Raw genomic sequence first — 23,878 nt, 5'->3', positions numbered from 1 at the left:
AGATCCCTCTTATCATCTTGTAAATCACAAATTGTCCCCATTATTTGAAATATTTTTGGAATTACCTCGTTGGGGTGGGGTTCTCATTAAGACTACCAAGGCAATTATTATTTTTTTTTGTAAATTTGGAAAGTGTAGATTAATTATAAGCTATTTTACTATTTATCTATTTTAAAGTCAAAAGACCGACAATTACGACCATAAATAACGAAGGATTAATAAGCTAAAAAGTTTATATAAGACGAGAAGAATAATATTAATAACAAAGTTTGTGAAATAAATAATTGTTTGATACTTAAATAATAAATTTTGTCAAAAAAAAATTAATTGTGAAGAATACACATGAATGTATTATGAAGAGGCATACCCTTGCTATTAAAAAATAATTAAGATAAAAATGATTTTTACTTTTTTGTTTTAACATATATCTTTTTGTTTGTAACTCTTTTATATTCAATTTAATTATATGTTACAATTAAACAAGGATGACAACATCCATAAGTAGCGAAGCACAAAGAATATGTATAAGAATTTAGATATTAGTTGTCAAAAGCATGTATATTAGGAAAAAAATCACGAAACCTTTTGTACATTTGTTTTAAATTTCTTAATATTTATATTTCAGTACTATGACTAACAGACTGACGGTTAAAGTGAATTACATACTGGATGCTCAAAACAGCGGGAAATTTAATATGGATATTTTTAACTACAAAAATTTTAAAAATCGGACCAAAGATATGAGGAAAAATGTGAAAAATATAAAAAAAATAGCCAAAAACCTGCAAAAAGGTAGTCTAACCGCAAATTGATATTTTCTTGAAATGACAGAAAATTTTATTTTGATATCTATAACTGAAAAACTTTGGAAATCGGACCATAAACACCAAAGGTATTGAGAAAAATGTGAAAAATACAAAAATAACCTAAAACCTGCTTAAAGGCAGTCTGACCGTCATAGTTGTTTTCTTGAAACGACAGGAAATTTAATTTTGATACTATAACTGAAAAAATTTTGGAAATCGGACCATAAACACCAAAGATATGGAGAAAAATGTAGAAAATACAAAAATATCCTAAAACCTGCTAAAAAGCGGTCCTAACGCCATTGATGTTTTATAGTTAATTGTGCTCCTTAATAATGGGAATTTTTTCAAAAAATTTCAGCCTTTTATCTTTTATGGGAGCCGAGAAAATCACGTTTCCCCCAAACTAAGACGGACAGACGGACATTTCAAATTATAGAGTAGCTTCGCTACTAACAAGGATAATTAAATTCAATGAAAGACAAGCCTTTACAAACAAACATTAACATAATTAATTTAAAATATTAAATCTATGCATGTTCTGAAATCTCTCTCAATAGTTTTGACATTTGAATGACCTTATCATTGCTAAGTTATTAGGGTTTTTTTTGACAAGGAAACTACTGTACAGATTTATTGCTGATTGACAGACCTACACATATTCAAACTTGTAGAGAATCTACGCCTTTCAAAAATGCAATTACCAACATGATGATGATATACGTTACTTTACTTTTCTATTTTGCATTAATTTATTTCAACGGTCGTGTATTTTGATTTATCCAATTTAAATGTTACCTGCTGCGCTATTGTGATAGTGGCAGGTAATGACGCAGCCATTCTGCACGTCTGTACGTCAGTCATTGCCAGATATTTAAAGACTATGTACGTGGGCTATACCACGAAAGGTTAATCTTACTTTCATAAGGGGGGGGGGGGGTAAATCAATATCCCATTAAAATAAATTGTTACTCTATCCATACCCTCCCCCCCCCCTTAAAAAATATCTTGTTAAAGAAACCCTAACATGTTCATATTCAAGTTATTTTACAGCATAGATGTCCAATAGAGGGGGGGTGGGTAAGATATATGTTTACCTCCCTAAAACTTTAAAATCCTTCTTTTCATTAATTTTTTAAAAAAAATTTCCCACCTAAAACCTTTGAAACCCCTCATTTTACCACCCTCAAAATAAAAAGCTTGGATGTCCCTGGATTAAAGAACATTCTTTTTAATAGCATAAATCTGTATGTTTTTTTTAGAAAAAATGGAATAATGTAACAAATGGAAAAATTGAAAAGTGCTCCGCTTTATGGCACTCTTAACATACAAGTGCTTTTGTCCACCAAAGCACAATTTAAAAATGTCCACATTAATGGAAACATAAACCACTGTGAAATGATATAAAGTAAAAAAATGTCAGATAGAGGAAGAGATATATTTTCTATGAAGCCGTCTGTAGGTAAGATGTTGTTTTAGTCATGTGATATTAAGCTGTAGATAAAAATGAATTTATTATTACTTGGATCTTACTGTAGCGGGTAAAAAAACGATCTCCCCCAACCCCTTCCTTTAAAAAAATTTGAAAACAATGGAGCGGGGGCCGGGGGGTTATTTTTCTTAGTTTCAATTTATTTAAAGATAAGAATGGGAGGGGGGGGGCAGAAGGGGAGGGGGGGGGGGGGGAGAACCGTTATATAAATCATTTACTAAGTATATTTGCGATTACTTTTATTTAATGAAATCTTCTAATTTTTAACATGTACAAAATGGCCTGCTGTATTGCATCAAGATCCATGACAGATCTATATAGGAAATAAACGTCTATAATCGAGCTCGAATTCTCCGAGTAAAGAATGTTAAAAACTCATAGTGCTCCAATAATCCCTATTAAATTCTCATTGACCAGAACGATAAGACCCATTTTTCTACTTTTAGCATCATTAATTCAGTTTTTTTAATTCATGTTGCTATTTGAATAACATTGAAGTATTTGATTTCTATTCATAACACAGAAAATTTAAATTTATAATATAGTAAATCTAAGAAAACTTAGTTTTAATATAAATTGATTCGTGCGACACTCCTGTAATGTGGCCTGATATTAAACTAAACATTTTAACCCTTTCAGGACAAAATTTGAAAAATGAAAAATATTAGGTGTATATTCTTTAAAAAATGTAAAAAAAAATGAAGCAAAACGTTATATCGTGTATTGTTACATTAAATATAGATAAAACAAAAAATTACTGAGTAAATCAGTTAAACAGATATTATAAAATAAGACGTTAATGTCTTAATCTTTATGTGCAACTTAATATTTTTAAAAGAAAGAGAGAGAACGAGGGGATAGAGAAAAAGGAGAGAGAGAGAATGGGGGGGTATATATAGAGAGAGAACAGGGGGATAGAGAGAGAGAGATAGAGAGAGAGAGAGAGAGAGAGAGAGAGGGAGAGAGGGAGAGAGAGAGAGAGAGAGAGAGAGAGAGAGAGAGAGAGAACGGGGGGATAGAGAGAGAGGGGAAAGTACATATTGAATTTTTGTATAAAATAAATATAAATAATATATAATACAAGATATTTTATTTGGACATACTAACGTGATAGAGCAGCTATGTAAAGCAATGGAAAAAAATAAAGATTTTGACTTTGACTTCATTGAAGGACATAACAGTTTCAAAAATTTTATTGTCGAGTTTGAATTCAAAAGGACAATTCTAATATGCCTAAATTAACAATCAAAACTATCTGTTAGGGATATTCGGATGGACAGACCAACCACCACTGTAGAAAAGTTTTGCTTTTAACAAGAAATAGATCATTAACATTATACAATCCCTTTTCAAACTGACCAATAAATGAGGTCCATACTGGCAAGCTATGTAGGGAATATTAACACAATTTTCAGCCATTGCATTGAATAGCAAATGAGAAAATTACTTTTTCCTCTAATCCTAGCCAACAGACGAACGGACGGACATTTTGAATTATAAATAAGCAATTATAGTAACAAATGTCTATTATAACCTTGATTAGAAATTTAAGCCATCTAATTTTGAGAAAACAAATATTTTAGAGTGAAGTATAGAGTAAGAAGGATAATTTAAATTACAAAATTTCTTTTGCTCAGGGAAGGAGGTAACATATGACTGTAAATTACACTGTTAACCAAAGTTTAGTAACCACTTTGACTAAAATAGTGTTCAAACTCTTAAATCAACAGAAGGCTTACCTTTGTTTATCATCATGGGGGATGTAAAATAAAAAACATTATTTCCTAAGATCCCTGAGTTTAAAAATTATCAACAAGGATGATAATATCCATAAGTAGCAAAAATCCTAATAGTAAAAGTAAACACACTAAAGCAAAAAGAAGAAAATGCGGCATAACCGACAGACAGACGAACGATGATCAGTGCAGTGGTCACACAAAATATTAGTACTCTTTGATACCAGAAAAAAAATTGTGTTTATGTGCAGTACTGATTGATCAACGGAAAGGCAGACAAAAGTGCATTGGTCTAAAAAAAATAAATCTTCTGTACTAAATAGCAGAAAGAATAATAAACATTTCCCCTACAGTAATTTTATTTTTCAGAGCACTATAGACAGAATAACGGACTAAGTGAGGAATAAAACTTTTTATATTTAAATTAATTGACTTTGCTACTAACATTTAACAGGTAGATAAGGATGACAACATCCATAACTATAGAAGCTCTTGAATTTAAAAAAAATAAAAGGCAAAGCAAATAAAAGCTAAAAGGGTGCACAACAGACAGACATATAAAGTAATGATGCATAGTGAATCTTTACACAAAAAATATCTTCGATAAAAGCTGGGAAAATTATTTAAGAGCATTACCGATAGACCGACAGACAATATTATTCTTAAAGTAGACGTGCATTGGTCAGCAAACATAAAATAATTCTTCTGTCTTAACCCTGAAAGATCGGGCCCTCTACAAATCTTAACTGATCGGATTTTATACCTTAACAATTGCATTAGCCTTCTACCTTTCCATTACGGATATTTAATATTCTCAAGAGCATTACAGACCAGCGAACAACGTGAGCTGTAAGCTAGTAATGTATATTGTATAATCCCTGAAAATTATTTTTCACCGTGGCAAATTTTAACGCAAAAAAAAGTTTTGGCATTTTAAATATAGCATAGTAACTAATAGCAGAAAATAGGCCTGTAATGGCATATCTGTACATACTATAATATGAAGTAGTAAGGTTTTTTTTGTGTAGCATAACATTTCTATGACCAAATGATTGGGTTTACCATTTTAGGGAAGCTTCACATAGGTCTTTGGATGGTTTCAGGCTAATTTGCATTTCAGATTTAAGTCTTGAATTAGTTTTAGGCTATTATTCTTACCTTCCCTTCTAAATGCTAGAGGCGAAACCGCAAGTAAATAATATTAAAAGCATTGACTGTCAAGCATTGTTTTGTTGACATACTTGAACCGTCAACATAGCGTCAAAATACCAAAGTCAGGATTACAGGGAACAAAATTGGTCTACACCTTTTTATATTACTTTTATTTTTTTCTTCTAAAAGTTTACATTTTAGAACGTTTCATATTAGCGTTTGACAGGTTTTGGGCTATTTTGCAGATATATCAAGTTATCAGCCAAAAAACCCCAATAACATTTTTGTTTATTTAAAATATTTATTTCTATGGAAAACCTATACAGAAGGTATGCAGGGATCTAAAGGGATAAGACACTGGGTGATAAATTGATCTACATCCCTAATGTTGATACACAAAATTGCCCATTCTGTAGAATACAATTAGTGGTTAAAATGCATTTTAATAATTCAACCAATCTAAATCCATTTAAAGTTTCAAAAATTGTTAAGCCAAGGAATAAGAAAACGTTATTATAAAACTTTGGGGACCAGTGTAATAAACAGCACATTGTCCCCTCTCTCTCTCTGGAAAATATGCCTTTTCCTTTTTATCCCTGGGCACAATATCTTAACAAATATCCTGCGTTCAAATTTATAAAAGGACAAATTCATTTGTAGATTTCTTTCAAGAAAGTGTTTCACAAAAACAAAAGAAAATATTTTGGTATTTTGTTTATTATTGTCTTTCTTACCTTGTATAGAATTTACAATTACTTTTATGAAACCGTTTCCCCCGACAATTTTTTTCCCTTTCTTTGGATGGTTTTAGGCTATTTTCTTCGCACTCACCTAGAGGCTAGGATCGTTGCAACTAGTACATTTTTAATTTTAATGAATTACTCTGATATTGTTAATAAGATTTCTATAAGTACGAACGACAATATCTCTTAAAAAATTGAATTTATCAATTACTTAAACTTATCTTCCTACTGTTTTTGATGTAACAGTGTTTTTTTGCTACTTCTCTAAGTTAAATATTTTACAGTTTTGTGGCAGCGTTTGTTGTGTGATAGGAAAAATTCTTAAGTGACAAAATAATATTTCTATTATTCTCAAATGTTTAACAAATTGAGGGATCCAGGAGAAAACATTTGGAAAAAGATATTCTTATTGACCAAATTATTTTTAAAGGATTGTGCTTTTTCCTCTATCTATATTAGGTAGTTACAGTATGCTTTTGCAGTAAATATAATGACAATTTTTCCCCAAACCTTTTTGTTACTTATACAAAAAAATATTCGGGTGACATTTAATTCCCTTTCTAAGTCTTTCCATAGAATTGAAATTTATTTTTCTCTATCTGTAATGTTTTTATAATTTATATTTTAGTATAATAGGATTCGCAAATATTGAGATATTGTACATAATCGTCCTTGTTTACAAAATAATTTTCCCTTTGTCAATCAATTATGGAATATTTTCCAAAAAGGAAAATTGAAATTTAAAAAAATAATTGGGTGTCAAAAACAATTTTTTAGGTTTCAGATACCTAACTACTTTTAGTATAAATTGATACGTATTTTTGTAAAATAATAAAAAAATATATTTTATTATATTTACATAATTTTTTTTAATGGCACTACTTTTTTTCAGGCTTCAACGAAACTTCCATTCCGCCCGAGTTCCTACGTCCATTTCCGCTGCCTTTACGGCATCCAGCTGCCGGATATCCGCCGCGGGACAATGGGCGGACACGCGTACCTGACCTGCGGCCGCCAATGCTTGCTGCCACCGGCGGACCTTTACACCCGCCAATCTCCGCCCTTCAACTGCAACACGCCCACAAATCCTTAGGTAAGAAAATTAAAGAAAATATAGAATTGTCAGTTTTTATTTTTTTGTTTATTCTTGTAATCTTATGATTTTTATCATAGTACATATAAGTCCCTAAAGTCGTATGATGACGTTTTCTTATTTGTTAGCTTAACAACTTCGGGGACTTTTGTTGAATGTTTATTGGTTGATTCATTAAGTTTAATATCCAAATGTTTCATTCACTAATTTTAATCTACAGTAGAGGTGGTGTTTTTTTTTGTATTATCATTGGGGATGTACAGTACATCAATTTATCGGTCATTGTCTTACCTCCTAAAATCCTTGCTTTATCATATTAATAAACACAATTTTTACGTGTTGCCGCTAGCTTGTCTATAAATTTGTTCTTGTTTCGCTATTTATGGTCACAGTTTTATTTTGTTAAGAAATATTAAAAAAGAAAAAATTAAATTTTACATTAAAAGAAACCTCTAATTATATATTGATAAATAATTGTTTTACCCTTTAATAAAAATAGGCTCAAGTATGTAAATCGTACCTTTTCCTTATTTAATATTTATTGTTAATTGCAGAAATGCAGGGATAGGACAATGACGAGTAATTGATTTCAATCATAAAATATTTTAGTAAAATTCTAGCTTTAAGAGATTGGGGGAAAATAAGGTGATTTATTGCCTCTCATTGCCCCTCTCTCCCTGGTTAATTGTAATGTTTCATGATTTATATTTAAAGCAAGTATTTCTAAAACTAGAGTTTGGCTTTATATATTTGACGGATAACTACTTTGTATAAATACTAGCGTCTTACAACCTAGCATCTTAATAATCTTTATTCAAAGGGGTATACAAGGGGCGGAAAATAGCACAAAACCCAGGGATCTAAGGGGTTAAGACAAAATTGATGTACATCTCCAATGAAGATACACAAAATGTTTCCTGCTTTAGATTACAATTAGTAGTTGAAACGTTTGGACACTCAACCTGATGAACCAACCAATCAAAATTCAAAAATATTAAGCCAAGTAATAAGAAAACTTTATTTAAAAATTTTTAGGATTAGAGTAATAAACAAACCAATGTCCTCTTCCTCTCTGCTAAAACCACCCTGGGACATATGTGAAGTTTCTCTAATAAGGGAATCATTTCAGTAGTTACCGAGATCTAAAGCTTAAAACATCAATAAACCTTTCTACTTTATATAATAGTATAAACATATAATATTTCTTTTTATTTTGAATTCTATATTATCTCCTAGAGGAGGAAGGAACACCAACATATTCTAATATGTTTCCAACAAGCAAAAATAATAACTATTTAATTGTAAAGCATGGTTCCTTTATTATTTCCATTTTAATACAAACATAACCTAGCAACTGTTAATATACAAAACTCCAGAGAGGGGACAATGGGCTGTTTATTACACTAGTCCCCAAAGTTTTATATTAACGTTTTCTTATTCTTTAGCTCAACAACTTTAGGGACTTTAGTGAATTTTGATTGGTTGGTTAATTTTTAATTTTTTTTGTGTCATCATTGGGGATGTACAACAATTCATCCCTCTAGATCCCAGCAAAACACAAAAGTTATTTTGAAACCAATGAATAATTTCATCCTTGTGTATTTATTTGTATTTCATACAGAGAGCAGTTAAATGGACAAGATTAAAAAATCAATAAAAGCTATATTCAAATAATTGATAAATTGATATTTAAATAACTATAAAAAAAATATTAGAAAAAATCATATACAGTTGTTGCTATCATTTGATGATATATGGTGAAATAATGAAAAATGTGATGACTTCTTTTTTGTGTGTTGCCTATTATCTTTTAATAGCATTTTTTTTATTTTGGGAGTAAAAAAATAAATCTAACGATTTTTAATTGGGATCATTTTAAACATATTTTTTTCTGACCATCTACATATTCTTTTGTCTTTGATAAATATCAGGGAGTCAGGGAGGGAGGGAACATTAGACTGTAAATTTCATAGGTACACTAGGTAAGTTTTAGATATATTATCTTTTTTGTGGCTCAAAAACTTCGGGTACTTTCATTAAATTTTGATTGGTTGGTTCCAGACTAGCAGTGTTTAAACTATCCAACCAATAATTATAATTTACATTTTCTTATCCCTTAATAATCCTTAATAAATGTTCTGTTTATTTTCCCTTTTCCTTTCTCTGTTTGTCTTTTGGAAGCTTATACATATTAATATTCATTAATTGATTAATATTTCAATAATAACAATACATTCTCCGTAAATTTAACGATAACAAGGATGTCAATATCCATAGAAGCGAAGCTAATGCAAACGGAAACAACTCTATGATTAACTATGATGACAACGGAAAGACATATTACAACTTATACAAAGGTGTAGGACTGTTTCGCTACGAATATGGATTACAAAAAAGTATAAAATATATATAAAACGTTAAAAATCAACATATTATGGCATAATGCCATCAAAATCGCAAATCCACAGAATGCCAATAGTTTTGACAGGGAATAAGTAAAAACTCTCTGGCCTTACTTGTAGAAAATCTCTGTTAATTCCCTGTATATGAATACTAATCTAAATACAGATTACTAAACTTTATGATAATTCCTGTAATATCTAATTATTTTATATTATTACATAAAATGATAAAAGTTTGTTTATAATAATCTTTCCCTGATGCATTTTTCTATATCTTTTATGTTTTCATGTTTCTATATAACAGTTATGTCCACAAACGAGTTAGAGTTTACTATTAATAAACAATTATTTTTTTATAGACCCTACTTTTATAAACACGCTATTAGTTTGATGTCTTTAAAGCAAACGAATAAGAGGACGTTATTATAAAACTTTGGAGACTAGTGTAATAAACAGCCCATTGTCTCTTCTTCCTGTGAATTAAATAATACCCTTTGCATTCAATACATAATACAATGATTTATAAATTTATAGTTTTTAATCTTAAAATCTTTTATAATCAATTTAAGTGCTTTCTGTTAAAAATTCATTGATGTTACTTTAATTTTATAAAGCATACATAAGCCTTCCAATACATAGAAGTCTACTTCTGTATCTAACTATAATAACCCTATATGGATCCAAATTCTGTCTTACAGTAATCAATTAAGTAATATGGTATATTATGATTTATATTCAACGATACAATCCTCTGATTTGTTTTGTATCTATACAAAGTTTTTGATTGATATAGTAAATGATAAGCTTAAATGTTCATTTATACAAAACTTTCATATTCATATGTTTAATTTATCATAATAATTGTTCTCTTAGGTATTTATGCTCTTAAAAGTTTTTGTTTTCCAAAGAATTATTTACAGTATATTAGTGCAATGAAATACAATAAAGTAAAGGATATAAAACTAAAAATGATCCTACAATCAGAAACAAACCTTTCAAAAAATTGGTGTTTGACCGTGGGATTTAAAGGGATAAGACAATGGTCAATAAATTGATGTACAATGTACATCCCCAATAAGGATACACAAATTACCAATTCTATGCATCACAATTAGTAGTTGAAACATTTGGATGTTCAAATTAATGAACCAACCAAACAAAATTCAATAAATGTCCCCAATGAGCAAGAAAACATTATGATAAACTTCGGAGAATAGTGTAATAAACAGCCAAATCCCCCCCCCCCCCTCCCTCCCTGTGTTTAACCACACATCTTCAAAAGCATGTTCTTAAAGTTTGTCTTAGGGTAAATCTTATCTGCTCCTTTTTGGAAAATATTAATTTTCATTTTAATTTAAATTCTTAAAGAAAGAAACCTTTTAAGGAATTGGTTTCTAAACACATCTTTAAACGCCCGTTCTTAAAATTTGTCTTAGGAAGAATCTTTCTGACCCTTCTTGGAAAATGTTTATTTCTGTTTAAAATTTAGGTAACTTCTTTGCTTCCATAATGTATCTTATAACATATTTCAGAAATTATTATTGTAATATTGTGTAAAAGCAAATTTATAGGAACATCAAATTAAAGATGCAAATTATCACACAGTACAGTTTTGATGAAATAAATGCACGTTTTTCCTACTTTTCCGGGACAACGTTACGTGATATGAAATGTGTATATAGATTTGTAATTTCTCAGTTATTTGATTTTGACCATATTAAATGTATACCTTTCTAAACTTAAATAGTTATAATACAGGGATCTAAAGGGATAAGACAATGATCGATAAATTGATGTACATACCAAATGCTGATACACATAATTACCCCTTCTGTAGATTACAATTAGCGAATGATACTGAGTTGCGATGCTGTGAGTATTGGTTTAAAAAATATGACGTAACAAAAAAAATTAGCCAATGAGAGTCCACTACGCATGCCGCCATTGGTCAATAACGGCCTCTCATTGGCTAATTTTTTTTGTTACGTCATATTTTTTAAACCAATACTCACAGCATCCTGAGTTGCTTCTGATTATGGAACAAAGCATATTTCTAAATTCTACTCTTATTGTTTCACACATCTGAAAACAGTATATAAAAGTTTTGAGTTATGATTCAATTTAGGCCCGGCAAAAAAAGTATGAACTACGTTTTACGCAACTGTACGTCGCATGCTTTACCATCTTAAGTGGTAATTTTCAAAAGTTACATTAAAACTTTTTGGGAAATGTTTAAATTTGCGCATGAATGCTCGTGTAATATTTGGAAAGCTGATTCAAAGTGACAGATAATTTTCATTTCTTTTCCCCCTGTTGATTGATCAAAATAAATTTAGTAATTACTGGTACACGATTTGTAAAATAACAAGGATGACAACATTCATAAAAGGGACAAACAAACATTAACACTTGTAGAGTTAATTTCATCAATTATTGTCTTTAGGTACACACACTTAATCTAACCTAAACCAAACTAAAAAGCATAAAATTACAAAGATCTCTTATTTTTTCTTGCGGATTTTGTTTGAAAATATCATTTTAGGTTTATTGGGTCTGTTACCTCCATTGATACCCCTAAATGGAGTTGAGAGGGCTCCCCTACATCTACCTCATCAAGTTGCCATGACCAGGTAAATATGCGAATTATTGATTGGTTAGTATATATGATTAGTCGCAGCATTCAATGTGCTTTATGAATTAGACAAACAAAAACTACAAAAAAACTAGTTTTTCTATCATTTGTCTGATTTATTTCTGACTTACTTAGGCCATATCAATTGATTGATTAAAAAGAAATTTATTTTATCTTATTATTTTGCTCGTAACAGTTAATTTTTGGCGTTTCATGCCCAGTGTAAACTAATCAATTCTAAGGCTAATTTATTCTTGCGGCTATGCCACTTCTTTTTTTTTTGGGGGGGGGGGGAAGAGGGTAATTTTTCTAGGAGCGCTTTCTCTTGGAAGAGTGGTGGCCCCTTACAACAAAATATCCAAAAACCTTCCCAGGACCTAATAATAATCTCCATTGTAAAGGAGAACTATATCAGTTCAGCGGTTAGCGATATTCTTCAGTACATACAGACAGACTCATACACCTAAACATCCTTCTACATTTATAGACGGATTGTTATCCAATAATCTATCTAACCATCCATTTAGTTCATCCAATCCGCTTCCATCTCACCCTGCCTTCCATCTACCTCATGTTGACCGCTTGACCAGCAGTAGCGGGTACACGACTCCAAATGATCGTTTGACCAGTGTTAGCGGGTATACGCCTCCAAATGACCGCTTGACCGCTAGCGGTTACACATCCCATCTTCCTTCTAACCTTGGAGGACAGCTAGATGGCCAGCAAAGGAATACAAATCATAATGTTATTTTTATAGTGGTGCGTGGTAGATTTAGGTTTCAAATGTAGCTAACTAGTACAGAAAAATAGTGCTGGAAATGAACAGTACATAATAAAATTTAACTTATAAGGCTGCTGGCGAATATCCCTGTAACAGACTAAAAAAAACTATTGCAAACTCAAATTATAGTTTAAATCTAATATAATGCAAAAAGAAACGCCTGTTAACATAACATGCACTTTCATCCGTTTGACAGAAAACAGCCTATAAAGTTGTTAGGTTATTGTAATGTTCGAATGCAGCTACATTTTCTTGTGAACTCCACTAAATCATTTATTGCTTTCATTATTGACGGATATTAATTATTTTGATATACAAGTTGCTGCGGAAGTTGGTGGAAAATATTTTCCATTATGGTTTCGAAATCGATTAATATTCACTGGATTAGAACCGGTTCTAAGACTTACTGAAAAATCATGTATCGTATCATATTATATCCACATCCAGTTTTCCAGAATATAAAAATGTACAATCATAAAATTAAAACCAGTTTTGTACATTATTATATCCGCGGAAAGCTGTTTTATAAGGCGGTAAATAACTATTATCTGTAAATGAGTAAATATAAAATGATTTGTACTTGTTAGAATTTCGAGACAATTAGAATCTGAAGTTAGAATCAAACAAGGAAATTGTTGTTATCAACAAAACCATAATGAAAATTCATGTCTTGCTTAGATTTTTATAAATCTCTATATAATTTAATATCAAGACATTTACTTTTAGATGTTTTTTTTCCAGTTTATCTAAAATAGTAATTGATTTAGAATGGTTATTATGACAGGGGAAAATCGTCGTCAATTTAGCTTACATGAAACATGAAAAGCTGGTGCAAGTAATCATATATCCATTAAAATAGTGTTCTGATATGGTCTAAATTTTTATGGTTGTGTTATTGATAAATGTATTTTGATTAAAATGTTGATATCAATATAAAATTACTTAGCAGGACCAAATTTACTGACAAGTGATAATCTAGATAGGAGATGTAATTATGGTGAACATATATCTTCCAATAATATTTCTAGGTGAGATAGATGAATAGTTAAATACTATGTACTAATAAGAAATAGAAAGATAAATAGAACAATTAGAAATACAGTCATTGTGGGCAGACATATAAACATATACAAGCTATAGACAGACAAACAGAGATCATAATACAAATGTAATACTGACATATTTTTTTAATATGTTTTATTCTAGGCTAAAGATATTCAGTCCTGAGGAGTTGAACTACCGTGGAGCTTCCCTACCAAATCAAAACAATCTTAGCCACCACAACGAGGACCACAGAAATCATCAAGGCGCAGCTCTAAGCAGCGATGAAGAGGGGAAGGAGAGAGAGATGAGCAATAGAGAGAGGGAAGAGTATCATAGAATATTGGATAAGAAAAGAGGTATAACAAAGTTTGAGAGCTTTTTAGTCTTTACATAATACAAGTTAAGTAAGTGCCTCTAAGTTCTAACAATAGTTTTGTCAAAAAAACAGCTTTCAGTACTTTGCAAAAGCTGAGTTCATTTAAAGATTTCTTGCACGAGCTTTCATTTTGTGATATTTTCTTTTAATTTTCAATGTAAATATACCTACAAAATTTCTGTTATAATACCTCCAATTCATCATTAGAACCGCAACTTAATCCCCCTCCCCCCCCCCCTCCCTACACACACTTTTATCTGAAAATTTTCATCGATTTAGGTCGACAATATAAACTTAAATCAAAGTGCCCATAGCTGACATTATATCAACATATATATAGCTATTATTATAAACTATTAATATAAATTTTATGGCATCAAATGAGAATTGACGCTAATGACATATTTTGGTTCTTATGTTTATTTAAAACATAAAATTTGATGTATGGCTATGAAACAAAAATGAAATGATTTTGTGGGAGTTAGGATGCTGCACTTGCGGTCAGAGGAATCATCTAAATATGTTGACAAATTATGTTGCTAAATAATTATAGACAAAGAGAATAATTGTCAAAGCAGAGAGCATTAGAAATATCTTAAGATTAAGGATAACTAAATACCTAGAAAAAAAAGAGACAAATTTATTCAAAGATTTAAGTTTAAACAAAGGGCAAAAGTTGCCCCCTCCTCTCTTTTTCAAGTTTAGTTTTAGAAAGAAAAAGAATTATTTTTAGAGGGAGGGGGGGGGGGGGGGTCATTTTTTATTAGTTTTTTCTCTTGGAAGGGTGGTATTACCCTCCCCTAAAATAGTTGCAAACCTCCCAGGACCTATGATATGCTACAATGCAAATGAGAAGCATCCAGGGTTAGCAAGATCCTTCTTAACAGACAGAAAAAGCTTACTGCTTTGTATAATAGGATACCACTGAGCAATAATTTTAGAAAGTCATCTTTATAAAAGTTAATTAACTCTTTGTCTAACAAGTTTCACATTTTTTTTATCAAGGATAATTATCCCTCTCCATCCTTTGACATTCTTGTTAAATATCTTTCAAATATCTTCAAAACAATTTAAGTAGGGTACGTAAAGAGATAATTACTCAAAAAATTTTTTTGTGAAAAATGAGTAAAATGGTATCAATAAATTTATTTAAGGTGTTAATATCAAATGCGTATAATATTTTGGCAACTGAGTATCTCTACTTCAAGCGTGTCTGCATCGATATGTGTGTGTTTTTATTTTGAGGGCGGGAGATATAGAGAGAAAAACTGTGTCGAGACTGCGGACTGAAAAATATTTCCCATATTCATAGTACTACATTTAAATAAAATATAAAACTATTTCTTTATTTTTTAGAATTCTTGTCTCCATTTAAGCTTTAATAAGAATGCTTTCAAGTTGAAACTTAATAAAGAAATAAATTCTTACTTTTATCTTATGCAAATTACAAAACCCTTTGAATAGTTTTAATTCGAATTAAATCAAAGCTTAATTGTTCGTTCCTCGATTTCAAGAGTCAGTTGTTTAATAGTTATTATAAAGTAACGAAAATAAAACAATTTTATTTTAGGTATTAAGAGAAAAGCTGATCTTATCTCTGGTTCCTCTTTAACTCCGGTAATTTTATTTAGTAAATTTGCAATATCTCTTTTTAATCGTTTCTCACGATAAATTAAAAACAGTTTAAACATAGTTTAAGGGAAAGAATACTTTATAGTCTGTTGTCTCCCAAATCTCTAATTAATAAAAAACATTAACTATATATTGTAACAAATTTTATAAAATCAAGCATCAATGTATCTTTCAGCCAAGAGTAACCTCACCCACAGTGAATTTACGCCGTCTAAACCTAAGTCTTTCTGGTAACACAGTTCTTACCACTAACCACCAAACGTATACATCCCGTGACCACAACCAACACCAGCAGCACACCCCACCAGAGAGGTTGCCAGAAAATGGAAGACCGGATGGTCTACAACAACCTGATAAAGATACTCCTTTGAATCTCACTTCTCCTAGGTAACCATTTTCTTTTAAAGGCAAGCACAGAAGATAGAAAAAATAATTCTACTATTCTTTAGTTTTTATGGATAATTTTATTTATTTATGACAGTAGTCAGGCGAATGCTAGGATTATCTTTTTATTACCTTGTAAATTGTTATTTTAGGTTAAAAGTGAGAGTAGATGTAAAGAAAACTGCAACCAATTCAGAACAGTTGAAAAGCCTGTCATTGAAAGAAAGGTGAAAACATTGGGATACTTTAATAGTTTTATGAAAGATATAAATTTTTTACCCAAACATCAACTTCAACTCCAATAGAAAGAGGATACAGTTGGCTCCCATTGTTTCCTTTCTTCTAACATGGGTTGCTTTAAATTTTTTTAGGGATTCGTTTGATCAGGATTGGAATAGCTGACAAAGTACCATTGTCCAAACTTATCCTCCAACAATTTTATTTTTGTTTGTCATTATTGTAGGGGGGGGGGGGATGGGGTAGACCATTTCATCATCATACCCTATCACTTTATCTCTGCCTGAATAACTTATTGTATTTGTGAAATAACCAATGTTTATTTTAGGAATTCTTTAAAGCCTAACAAGACGACAGCTCCCAAACCACGAGACGGCCAATCAATTAACAAAAAGTCTCACAGAAAAGAGGACCGACGAACTCGGCTGCTGGACGAGGGCCGGCGCCAGCGCCAGGCTCAGCAGCAGCAGCTACAATTACAGCAGAAACAGGCAGCGGCTGCTGGCGGACGCCAAAATAATAACCATCAGGAAAAGCTTTGTAATATTATTTGTAGAAAAAGAAAATATACTAAACTAGTAACTAATACTAAAATTCTTTAAAAAGCACATAATAATAGCAATTCTGCCTTTTAAATAGACAGCTGGACAGTACACCTAGGTTATAGGTGTTTTTTTTTATTTCTAATATTATCACATTCACATCTAATACCTAATATTTTTAATGACAGAAAAAAAACAAGACTAAAAACTGTCAAAACACGCAAAAAAAAAACGCAATGTAATATGTATATTGTAAAAATATGTAGCAATAATTAACTAGTCTACTAAAAATGAGTAGCAGCAAATGATTACTAATAAAGTTGTAAAGGGATATAAAGGGATAATTCAATGACCGAAAAATTTATGCACATCTTCGTTGATCATATAAAAAAATACCCCTTCTGTAGATTACAATAAGTAGTTGAAGAAATGTTTGGAATTTTAACTTTGTTAATCAACCAATCAAATTTCACTCCCTAAAGTTGTTACGCCAGCAAATAAGAAAATGTTATTATTAAAGTTTGGGGACTAATGTAATTAACTGCCAAAAGTCACTTACCTCCCTGTGTAAGACGAGTCTTGATGAAAGTTAAATATTTAGAAAGGTAGCAGGGAGTAGAAATAAGAAAAGAAAAGGGTCAAGTAGGGCACAAAACTTGTAATTATTACAATGATATTTATGTTGAACAGAATAATGTTGATAATGATCCGGATGAACAACAAGAGCTTACAGATAATGTAGATGATCAGAATAATACCAGTGACCAAGGAAATAAATCTACATCAACAATAGGTATCTAGTTTAAGGGTTCTATCTATATTTCTGTATATCTTAATATGTTGATCAATATATGAGGATCTATTTTCTATCGTTCTAACTCCCTCTATGTCTACTTTTCTTTAATCTTAATGGCAAGCTAGTGATCAAGAGAATAAATTTAATTGGTTTCTTCTTTTCTACCTATCTATCTATCTTATCTATCTATTTATCTATCAATATTGTTCTGTGTGTAAGGATGTTGCTATAGCCCACATCCACTATGGAGGAATGCGCTGTTACATCTATCAATCTATCTATCTATCTATGTATCTAGACTGTCCTGTGTGTAAGGATGTTGCTATAGCCCACTTCCACTATGGAGGAATGTGTTGTTACAGTTGTAAGGCTTTCTTCAGAAGAGTCGTCAATACTTCTAAGGTAAGAATCCTTTCTTGTGGAATTATTACCAATACGAGCAGGAAGTGGGCATTGGAGATAAAATCAACCTTATTCGACGTTCACTCAAAGCCCAAAAATAATGGACTTAAAAGTGTATTAAACTGTATATAAGACATTTGCGAATATATTGATACCATTAATTTGCCTCTTAGATAGAAAAAAGTATGTTTTTTTAATATTTTTCTCTTGCTACAAATCAAATTTCAAATTTGAGTCACCAAAAATGCTAAACTAATTTTTGCTCTAGAAGAATCAATTTTTGGAGTTAGAAAGTGCTTAATACCTCATTTTAATCGCCTGGCATTGCTTTATAATATACAGGTAATGACTTGGTTTTTTATGGAACAGCTGACTAAAAAATCGAGGTTTTGTGATAAACCCACTTTTGTTGTTGCTCCATAAATGATATTTTTTTTCCCAATTTTTTTGGCTGTAAAGAAGCTTTATATATTCATATAACATCCACCTAAATTTGACTTTTGATATTTTATTTATAACATCACCAGAGGGAATTGAATTTTGGAAAAAAAATATCAATTTATATTTTACACTGCTATGCATTGTTCTTGTTCTTGTTTCTAAAAAGAATTTATATTATAAAAAAGAGAATTATTTAACGCTTCTATAGGTATGTTTATCATTTTTCTAGGCTAAATATAACTATAATTACACCATTTTAAAGTTAGACATCATAACATATTAACACAATTATTGAATCGGTCTGTATCATTAAGCTGGCAACTCTTAAAACAGCTGCATTTCATTATCCTATTATATAAAGTAGTAATCTTTTTTGTCTTCAGCTTAAGATTTCGACCATTACAGTACCTATTGTGTTCTGTGTTTTATGGATGCTTCTTATAGGACCCTGGATAGTTTTGGAATTTTGAAAAAAATATCAATTTATATTTTACACTGCTATGCATTGTTCTCGTTCTTGTTTCTAAAAAATATTTTTATAATTAAAAAGAGAATTATTTAATGCTTCTATAGGTATGTTAATCATTTTTCTAGTCTAAATATAACTATACTTTCAGCATTTTTTATACATCATTATATTCAAGTTATTGTAATTTTTAAATAAAATATCAATATCAAGAACTATTGGAACAATTTTTACCATGCAAAACAAGATGTTATAAAGTGTAGGATCCCTCACAATATCTATCTGTCTGTCTATAATGCATTACACATGTAATGCTAATAGAGAGGATGCTATAAGAGTGCTCTTATAATGTGAACTTCTCATAATTGAATGGGCTTCCTGAAACCAGAGACCATAAAGTTGGCCTAGTCACTACAAGGGGGAGTGCAGGAGTATCCAGGGGGAGGTGCTTGTAAAAGGGTAATTTTTTTTAGGGATGGGGGTAATCACCCCCCGTAATATATCATAGGGGGTATAAAACCAGCCTTTTAAATTTTTTTTAATAGGAGTAAAGAAAATCCTTAAAACTTACAAATCTAGGAATCAAACTAGCACCCCAACCAATAATCGGTTCCATGCCAAATGTAGGAGTGGAAAAACATTGGAGGGACAAATGCTTGAGTCCCAAACATCAGAGTGGAACAAACGCAGGAGTGGGACAAACGTTGGAGTGGACAAACGCAGGATTTTTGGGACAAACATCGAAGTGGACAAACACAGGAGTCCCAAACTTTTTTTTCAATTTTGAATTTTTTTTATACAAACACAGCCCCCCGTACCTTTGTCCTGTTACTTTTCTTAGTTAGGTTAGGTTAGGTTAGGTTATAGGCTAGGGGGCTGAGCGCTGCAGCCATAGTCATTATTTTGTAAACAAGGGTATAAAAAATTTCAAAATTGTAATATTATTAAAATAGTAGACACTCCTAGGTTTTATTTAAGCAATGTCCACTCCAATGTTTTCTTCTCCAACGTTTGTCCACCTTGATGTTTGTCCACTCTGACGTTTGTCCCATTCTTACGTTTGTCCACTCTGATGTTTGGGACTCCTGCATTTGTCCACTCCGACATTTGGGACTCCTATGTTTGAGGTAGAACCCCAATAAGTAAATCTCAATAAAACTTGATAAAATTATGCAAAATATCAAAGTATTCAATCCCTGAATTTCAACCATCTAACTTGAATAGGAGTAGAGAAAATCATGAAAACTTGAAATGTAGGAATCGATATAGCCCACCCCAGTTTTTTGGCAAATCCTAATGAAACTTGATGAAAATATGGAGTAGTGATAGAGAGAGAGAATATTCAATCCATGAAAATTTCAGCCTTCTATCTTTTATAGAAGCCGAGAAAATATTGTTTTCCCCTTTCTGTCTCAGACAGACAGACATACCAATGAACAGACATACAGATGAATGGACAGACAATGGACGGACAAATATTTTGAATTATAGAGTAGCTTCACTACTAAAAAACTAAATAGGATAATTGTTGTACACAAATTGATTTCAGTATGTTTTAAATGAGCTTACTTAATCAAGGACGTCCAAGCTTTTTGATTTGGGGGGAAGGGGGGGGGGAATTGAAATATCTAAATTTGGGCATCCCCATGTTCATTTTGTGGGGTAATCTTCATATAATAGAGGCAAGGACGTCAAAGCTTTTTATATTTTTTTTTTTTGGGGGGGGGGGGAAGGGGAAGATTAAAAATTATGGGGTCGCCCCAAATTAATTAATAACCCTTAACCCCCTAACCCCCCCCCCCCACCGGGACATCCCTTTACATAAAGTAATGATTATAAAGTTGCTAAGTACCTTACTGCTACAAAAATCATCTTCTAACATTTAAGATTAATTCTAACACGCCTGAATTAACAAAAAGAGCTAACCATGGCGTGGATATACACATCCTAATTGTAAAAATGTTTTGCTTTTTAAAATTGTAAATCAATTATTCAGGAATCATTTTACTTTGTTTATTTACTAGCAGCTGTGCTCCAAGCATCTAGGAGCTCTGTGATTAAAGGAGTAAGGAAATTAGTAAAATAGCCTTATACTTTACCGAAATCTTAAGCTACAGACAAAAAAGCTTTATATAATATGTATTAATTTGTAAAACTGCAAATGATGAAATATGACCTATTTTTTTCTCTTTAAAGATTCTCTTCAAACACCTCCCCCTTTTTATATAAAGATGCTAATTCCCCCCAACCCTAAGAGGATATAAGCAGTAAAAAACCCCGCAGGGGGCACAATTTTCTAACACTTCTTTCTTATTTAGTCTTTTAAAAGGATTCAAAATGTATTGACATATATATATATTTTTTTTTAACTCTTATTTTATACATCTTAGTTGGAACTGATGATCTATTTTTATAGAGAAACATATGTATTCCATCAATAAAAAGTTTAAAAATTAAGTGTGTTTATACATATAATAATTACTATATATAATAGGATAATGAAATGCAGCTGTTTTAAGGGTTGCCAGCCTAATAATACAGACCAATTCAATAATTGTGTTAATATGTTAAGATGTCTAACTTTAAAATGGTGTAATTATAGTTATATTTAGCCTAGAAAAATGATAAACATACCTATAGAAGCGTTAAATAATTCTCTTTTTTATAATATAAATTTTTTTTAGAAACAAGAACAAGAACAATGCATAGCAGTGTAAAATATACATTGATATTTTTTTCCAAAATTCAATTCCCTCTGGTGATGTTATAAATAAAATATCAAAAGTCAAATTTAGGTGGATGTTATATGAATATATAAAGCTTCTTTACAGCCAAAAAAATTGGGAAAAAAAATATCATTTATGGAGCAACAACAAAAGTAGGTTTATCACAAAACCTCGATTTTTTAGTCAGCTGTTCCATAAAAAACCAAGTCATTACCTGTATATTATAAAGCAATGCCAGGCGATTAAAATGAGGTATTAAGCACTTTCTAACTCCAAAAATTGATTCTTCTAGAGCAAAAATTAGTTTAGCATTTTTGATGACCTAAATTTGAAATTTGATTTGTAGCAAGAGAAAAATATTAAAAAAACACACTTTTTTCTATCTAAGAGGCAAATTAATGGTATCAATATATTCACAAATTTCTTATTTACAGTTTAATACACTTTTAAGTCCATTATTTTTGGGCTTTGAGTGAATGTCGAATAAGGTTGATTTTATCTCATTGGGTTGTTTATTACACTAGTTCCCAAAGTTTTATCGTAACGATTATTAAACGTTGGCTTAACAACCTTGAGGATTATTTTAAATCTTTATTGGTTGGTTCAAACTAGCAATGTTCAAACTCTCCTCGAAATTTTTTTAAACAGAAAGGAATACTTTGTTCATTATCCATGGAGATTAAAATCAATTTGTCGTATATTGTCTTATTCTAAGATTCCTGGTAGCTACTATTCTACTAAAAACATATTATGTTGAATATGAATATTGAATCAGTGAAAAGGCCTGATTTAGAATGTCAAACAAAAACTTAACATAACAAAGAAAACAATATTTTTAAACATATAAACATCTCAAATTTCCTTTCATTTTTAAGTGGACTCTGGGAATTTTTTTAAGACTTGAACAATCATGCTCATAAGTAGCGCAGCAACAATTAGTTATATATAATATTTCATTGAATAAATGATTCGTAAACTTTCAAAATTTATTTTTCATCAATCTTGGTAATTTTATTTCAATATTTCAAAACCAATCATAAAATAAAAGAAAATGTATAATTTTTAAAAAGATGTTTCAGTCTTTAGTTTTTAGAGTAGAATTTTCATTTTTTAGCAAATATTGAAAAATCAGCATTTAATATATTTGAATAAAAAATATTTCCCCTATTATTTATACATATTACGTTTTCCGCTTATGAATAGAAATCCGCGTATGAATAAACTCATAACAATGTCACAATGGTAAAAATGTGAAAACTAATTCAGGAATTTGTGACTTTTTGTACAGAAGAGTTCACCTTAGTAACTGAAGCAAAGAAGAGCTTCCCCAAAAGTATTAAACAAGTCTTGAAATTGTAGGGATCTTAAGAATTATAAAAGTAAAACATAAAAGACACAAAAGTTTACATGTTATTTTTTAAAAATTTTTCAACATTTTGTCATGTTATAAAATTACCTCTTTATATTTCTCTAATTTAATTAGCATTGTTGCGCTTCTTATAAACATGATTGTCCTTATAGCATATTTATCTCAAAGCAAGATAATTTTTAAATTTCCCCCCTAATAATTTCGATCAGTTTTAGTCCGTTGTGTTATTTATGATTTTGAATATAAGGTTGAATTAAATAACAATAGGTTGACAAGTATTATTGGGGATACAGGCATAGGACAAGTGACAAAGAATTTGTGTCAAATCTTATTCAAGCGGTGGATTATAAAAATATAGAGATTAGTAGCGTGTACAGCGAGTCTCCAGGGGGGGGGGGGAGGGGTTAGGAGAAGAAAGAGGGAAAACAGCCATTTAAATCTTTTTAATATGGGTGTTAATACCCTCCTATCGCATTGTTGTAAATTCTTAAAAAAAACACTATCGCCTATTGAAACTTGTTATCTATAATACAAAGTAGAACGATGTCTGTCTGTCCGTCTGAAGCTTAAGATCTCGGTAACCGCTGAACCGAATGGGCTCTACTCTTCAGGGAATATACCTACTG

General features: G+C 30.8%; 1 protein-coding gene across 1 annotated transcript in view; it reads left to right on the top strand.

The window, feature by feature from the left end:
• The first annotated feature begins 2,049 nt into the window (after positions 1–2,049).
• LOC145332118 (uncharacterized) overlaps positions 2,050–23,878 on the top strand; it is a 48,283-nt gene continuing 26,454 nt past the window's right edge. The window contains exons 1-13 of the mRNA XM_080177062.1: positions 2,050–2,268; positions 6,822–7,022; positions 11,967–12,054; positions 12,584–12,784; positions 13,425–13,467; positions 13,789–13,865; positions 14,044–14,237; positions 15,828–15,874; positions 16,065–16,276; positions 16,426–16,500; positions 16,839–17,040; positions 17,743–17,845; positions 18,147–18,250. Coding sequence (XP_080033188.1) covers positions 2,223–2,268; positions 6,822–7,022; positions 11,967–12,054; positions 12,584–12,784; positions 13,425–13,467; positions 13,789–13,865; positions 14,044–14,237; positions 15,828–15,874; positions 16,065–16,276; positions 16,426–16,500; positions 16,839–17,040; positions 17,743–17,845; positions 18,147–18,250 — 1,593 coding nt within the window. The 5' untranslated portion in view covers positions 2,050–2,222. The remainder of the gene's footprint in view (positions 2,269–6,821; positions 7,023–11,966; positions 12,055–12,583; positions 12,785–13,424; positions 13,468–13,788; positions 13,866–14,043; positions 14,238–15,827; positions 15,875–16,064; positions 16,277–16,425; positions 16,501–16,838; positions 17,041–17,742; positions 17,846–18,146; positions 18,251–23,878) is intronic.

The sequence above is a fragment of the Acartia tonsa genome, chromosome 11 (assembly GCF_053477335.1).
Source record: "Acartia tonsa isolate MP-2025a chromosome 11, ASM5347733v1, whole genome shotgun sequence".
NCBI lineage: Eukaryota > Metazoa > Arthropoda > Copepoda > Calanoida > Acartiidae > Acartia > Acartia tonsa.
Note: the sequence above shows the minus strand (reverse complement) of the source record. Positions and strands in the feature narration are given on the sequence as shown.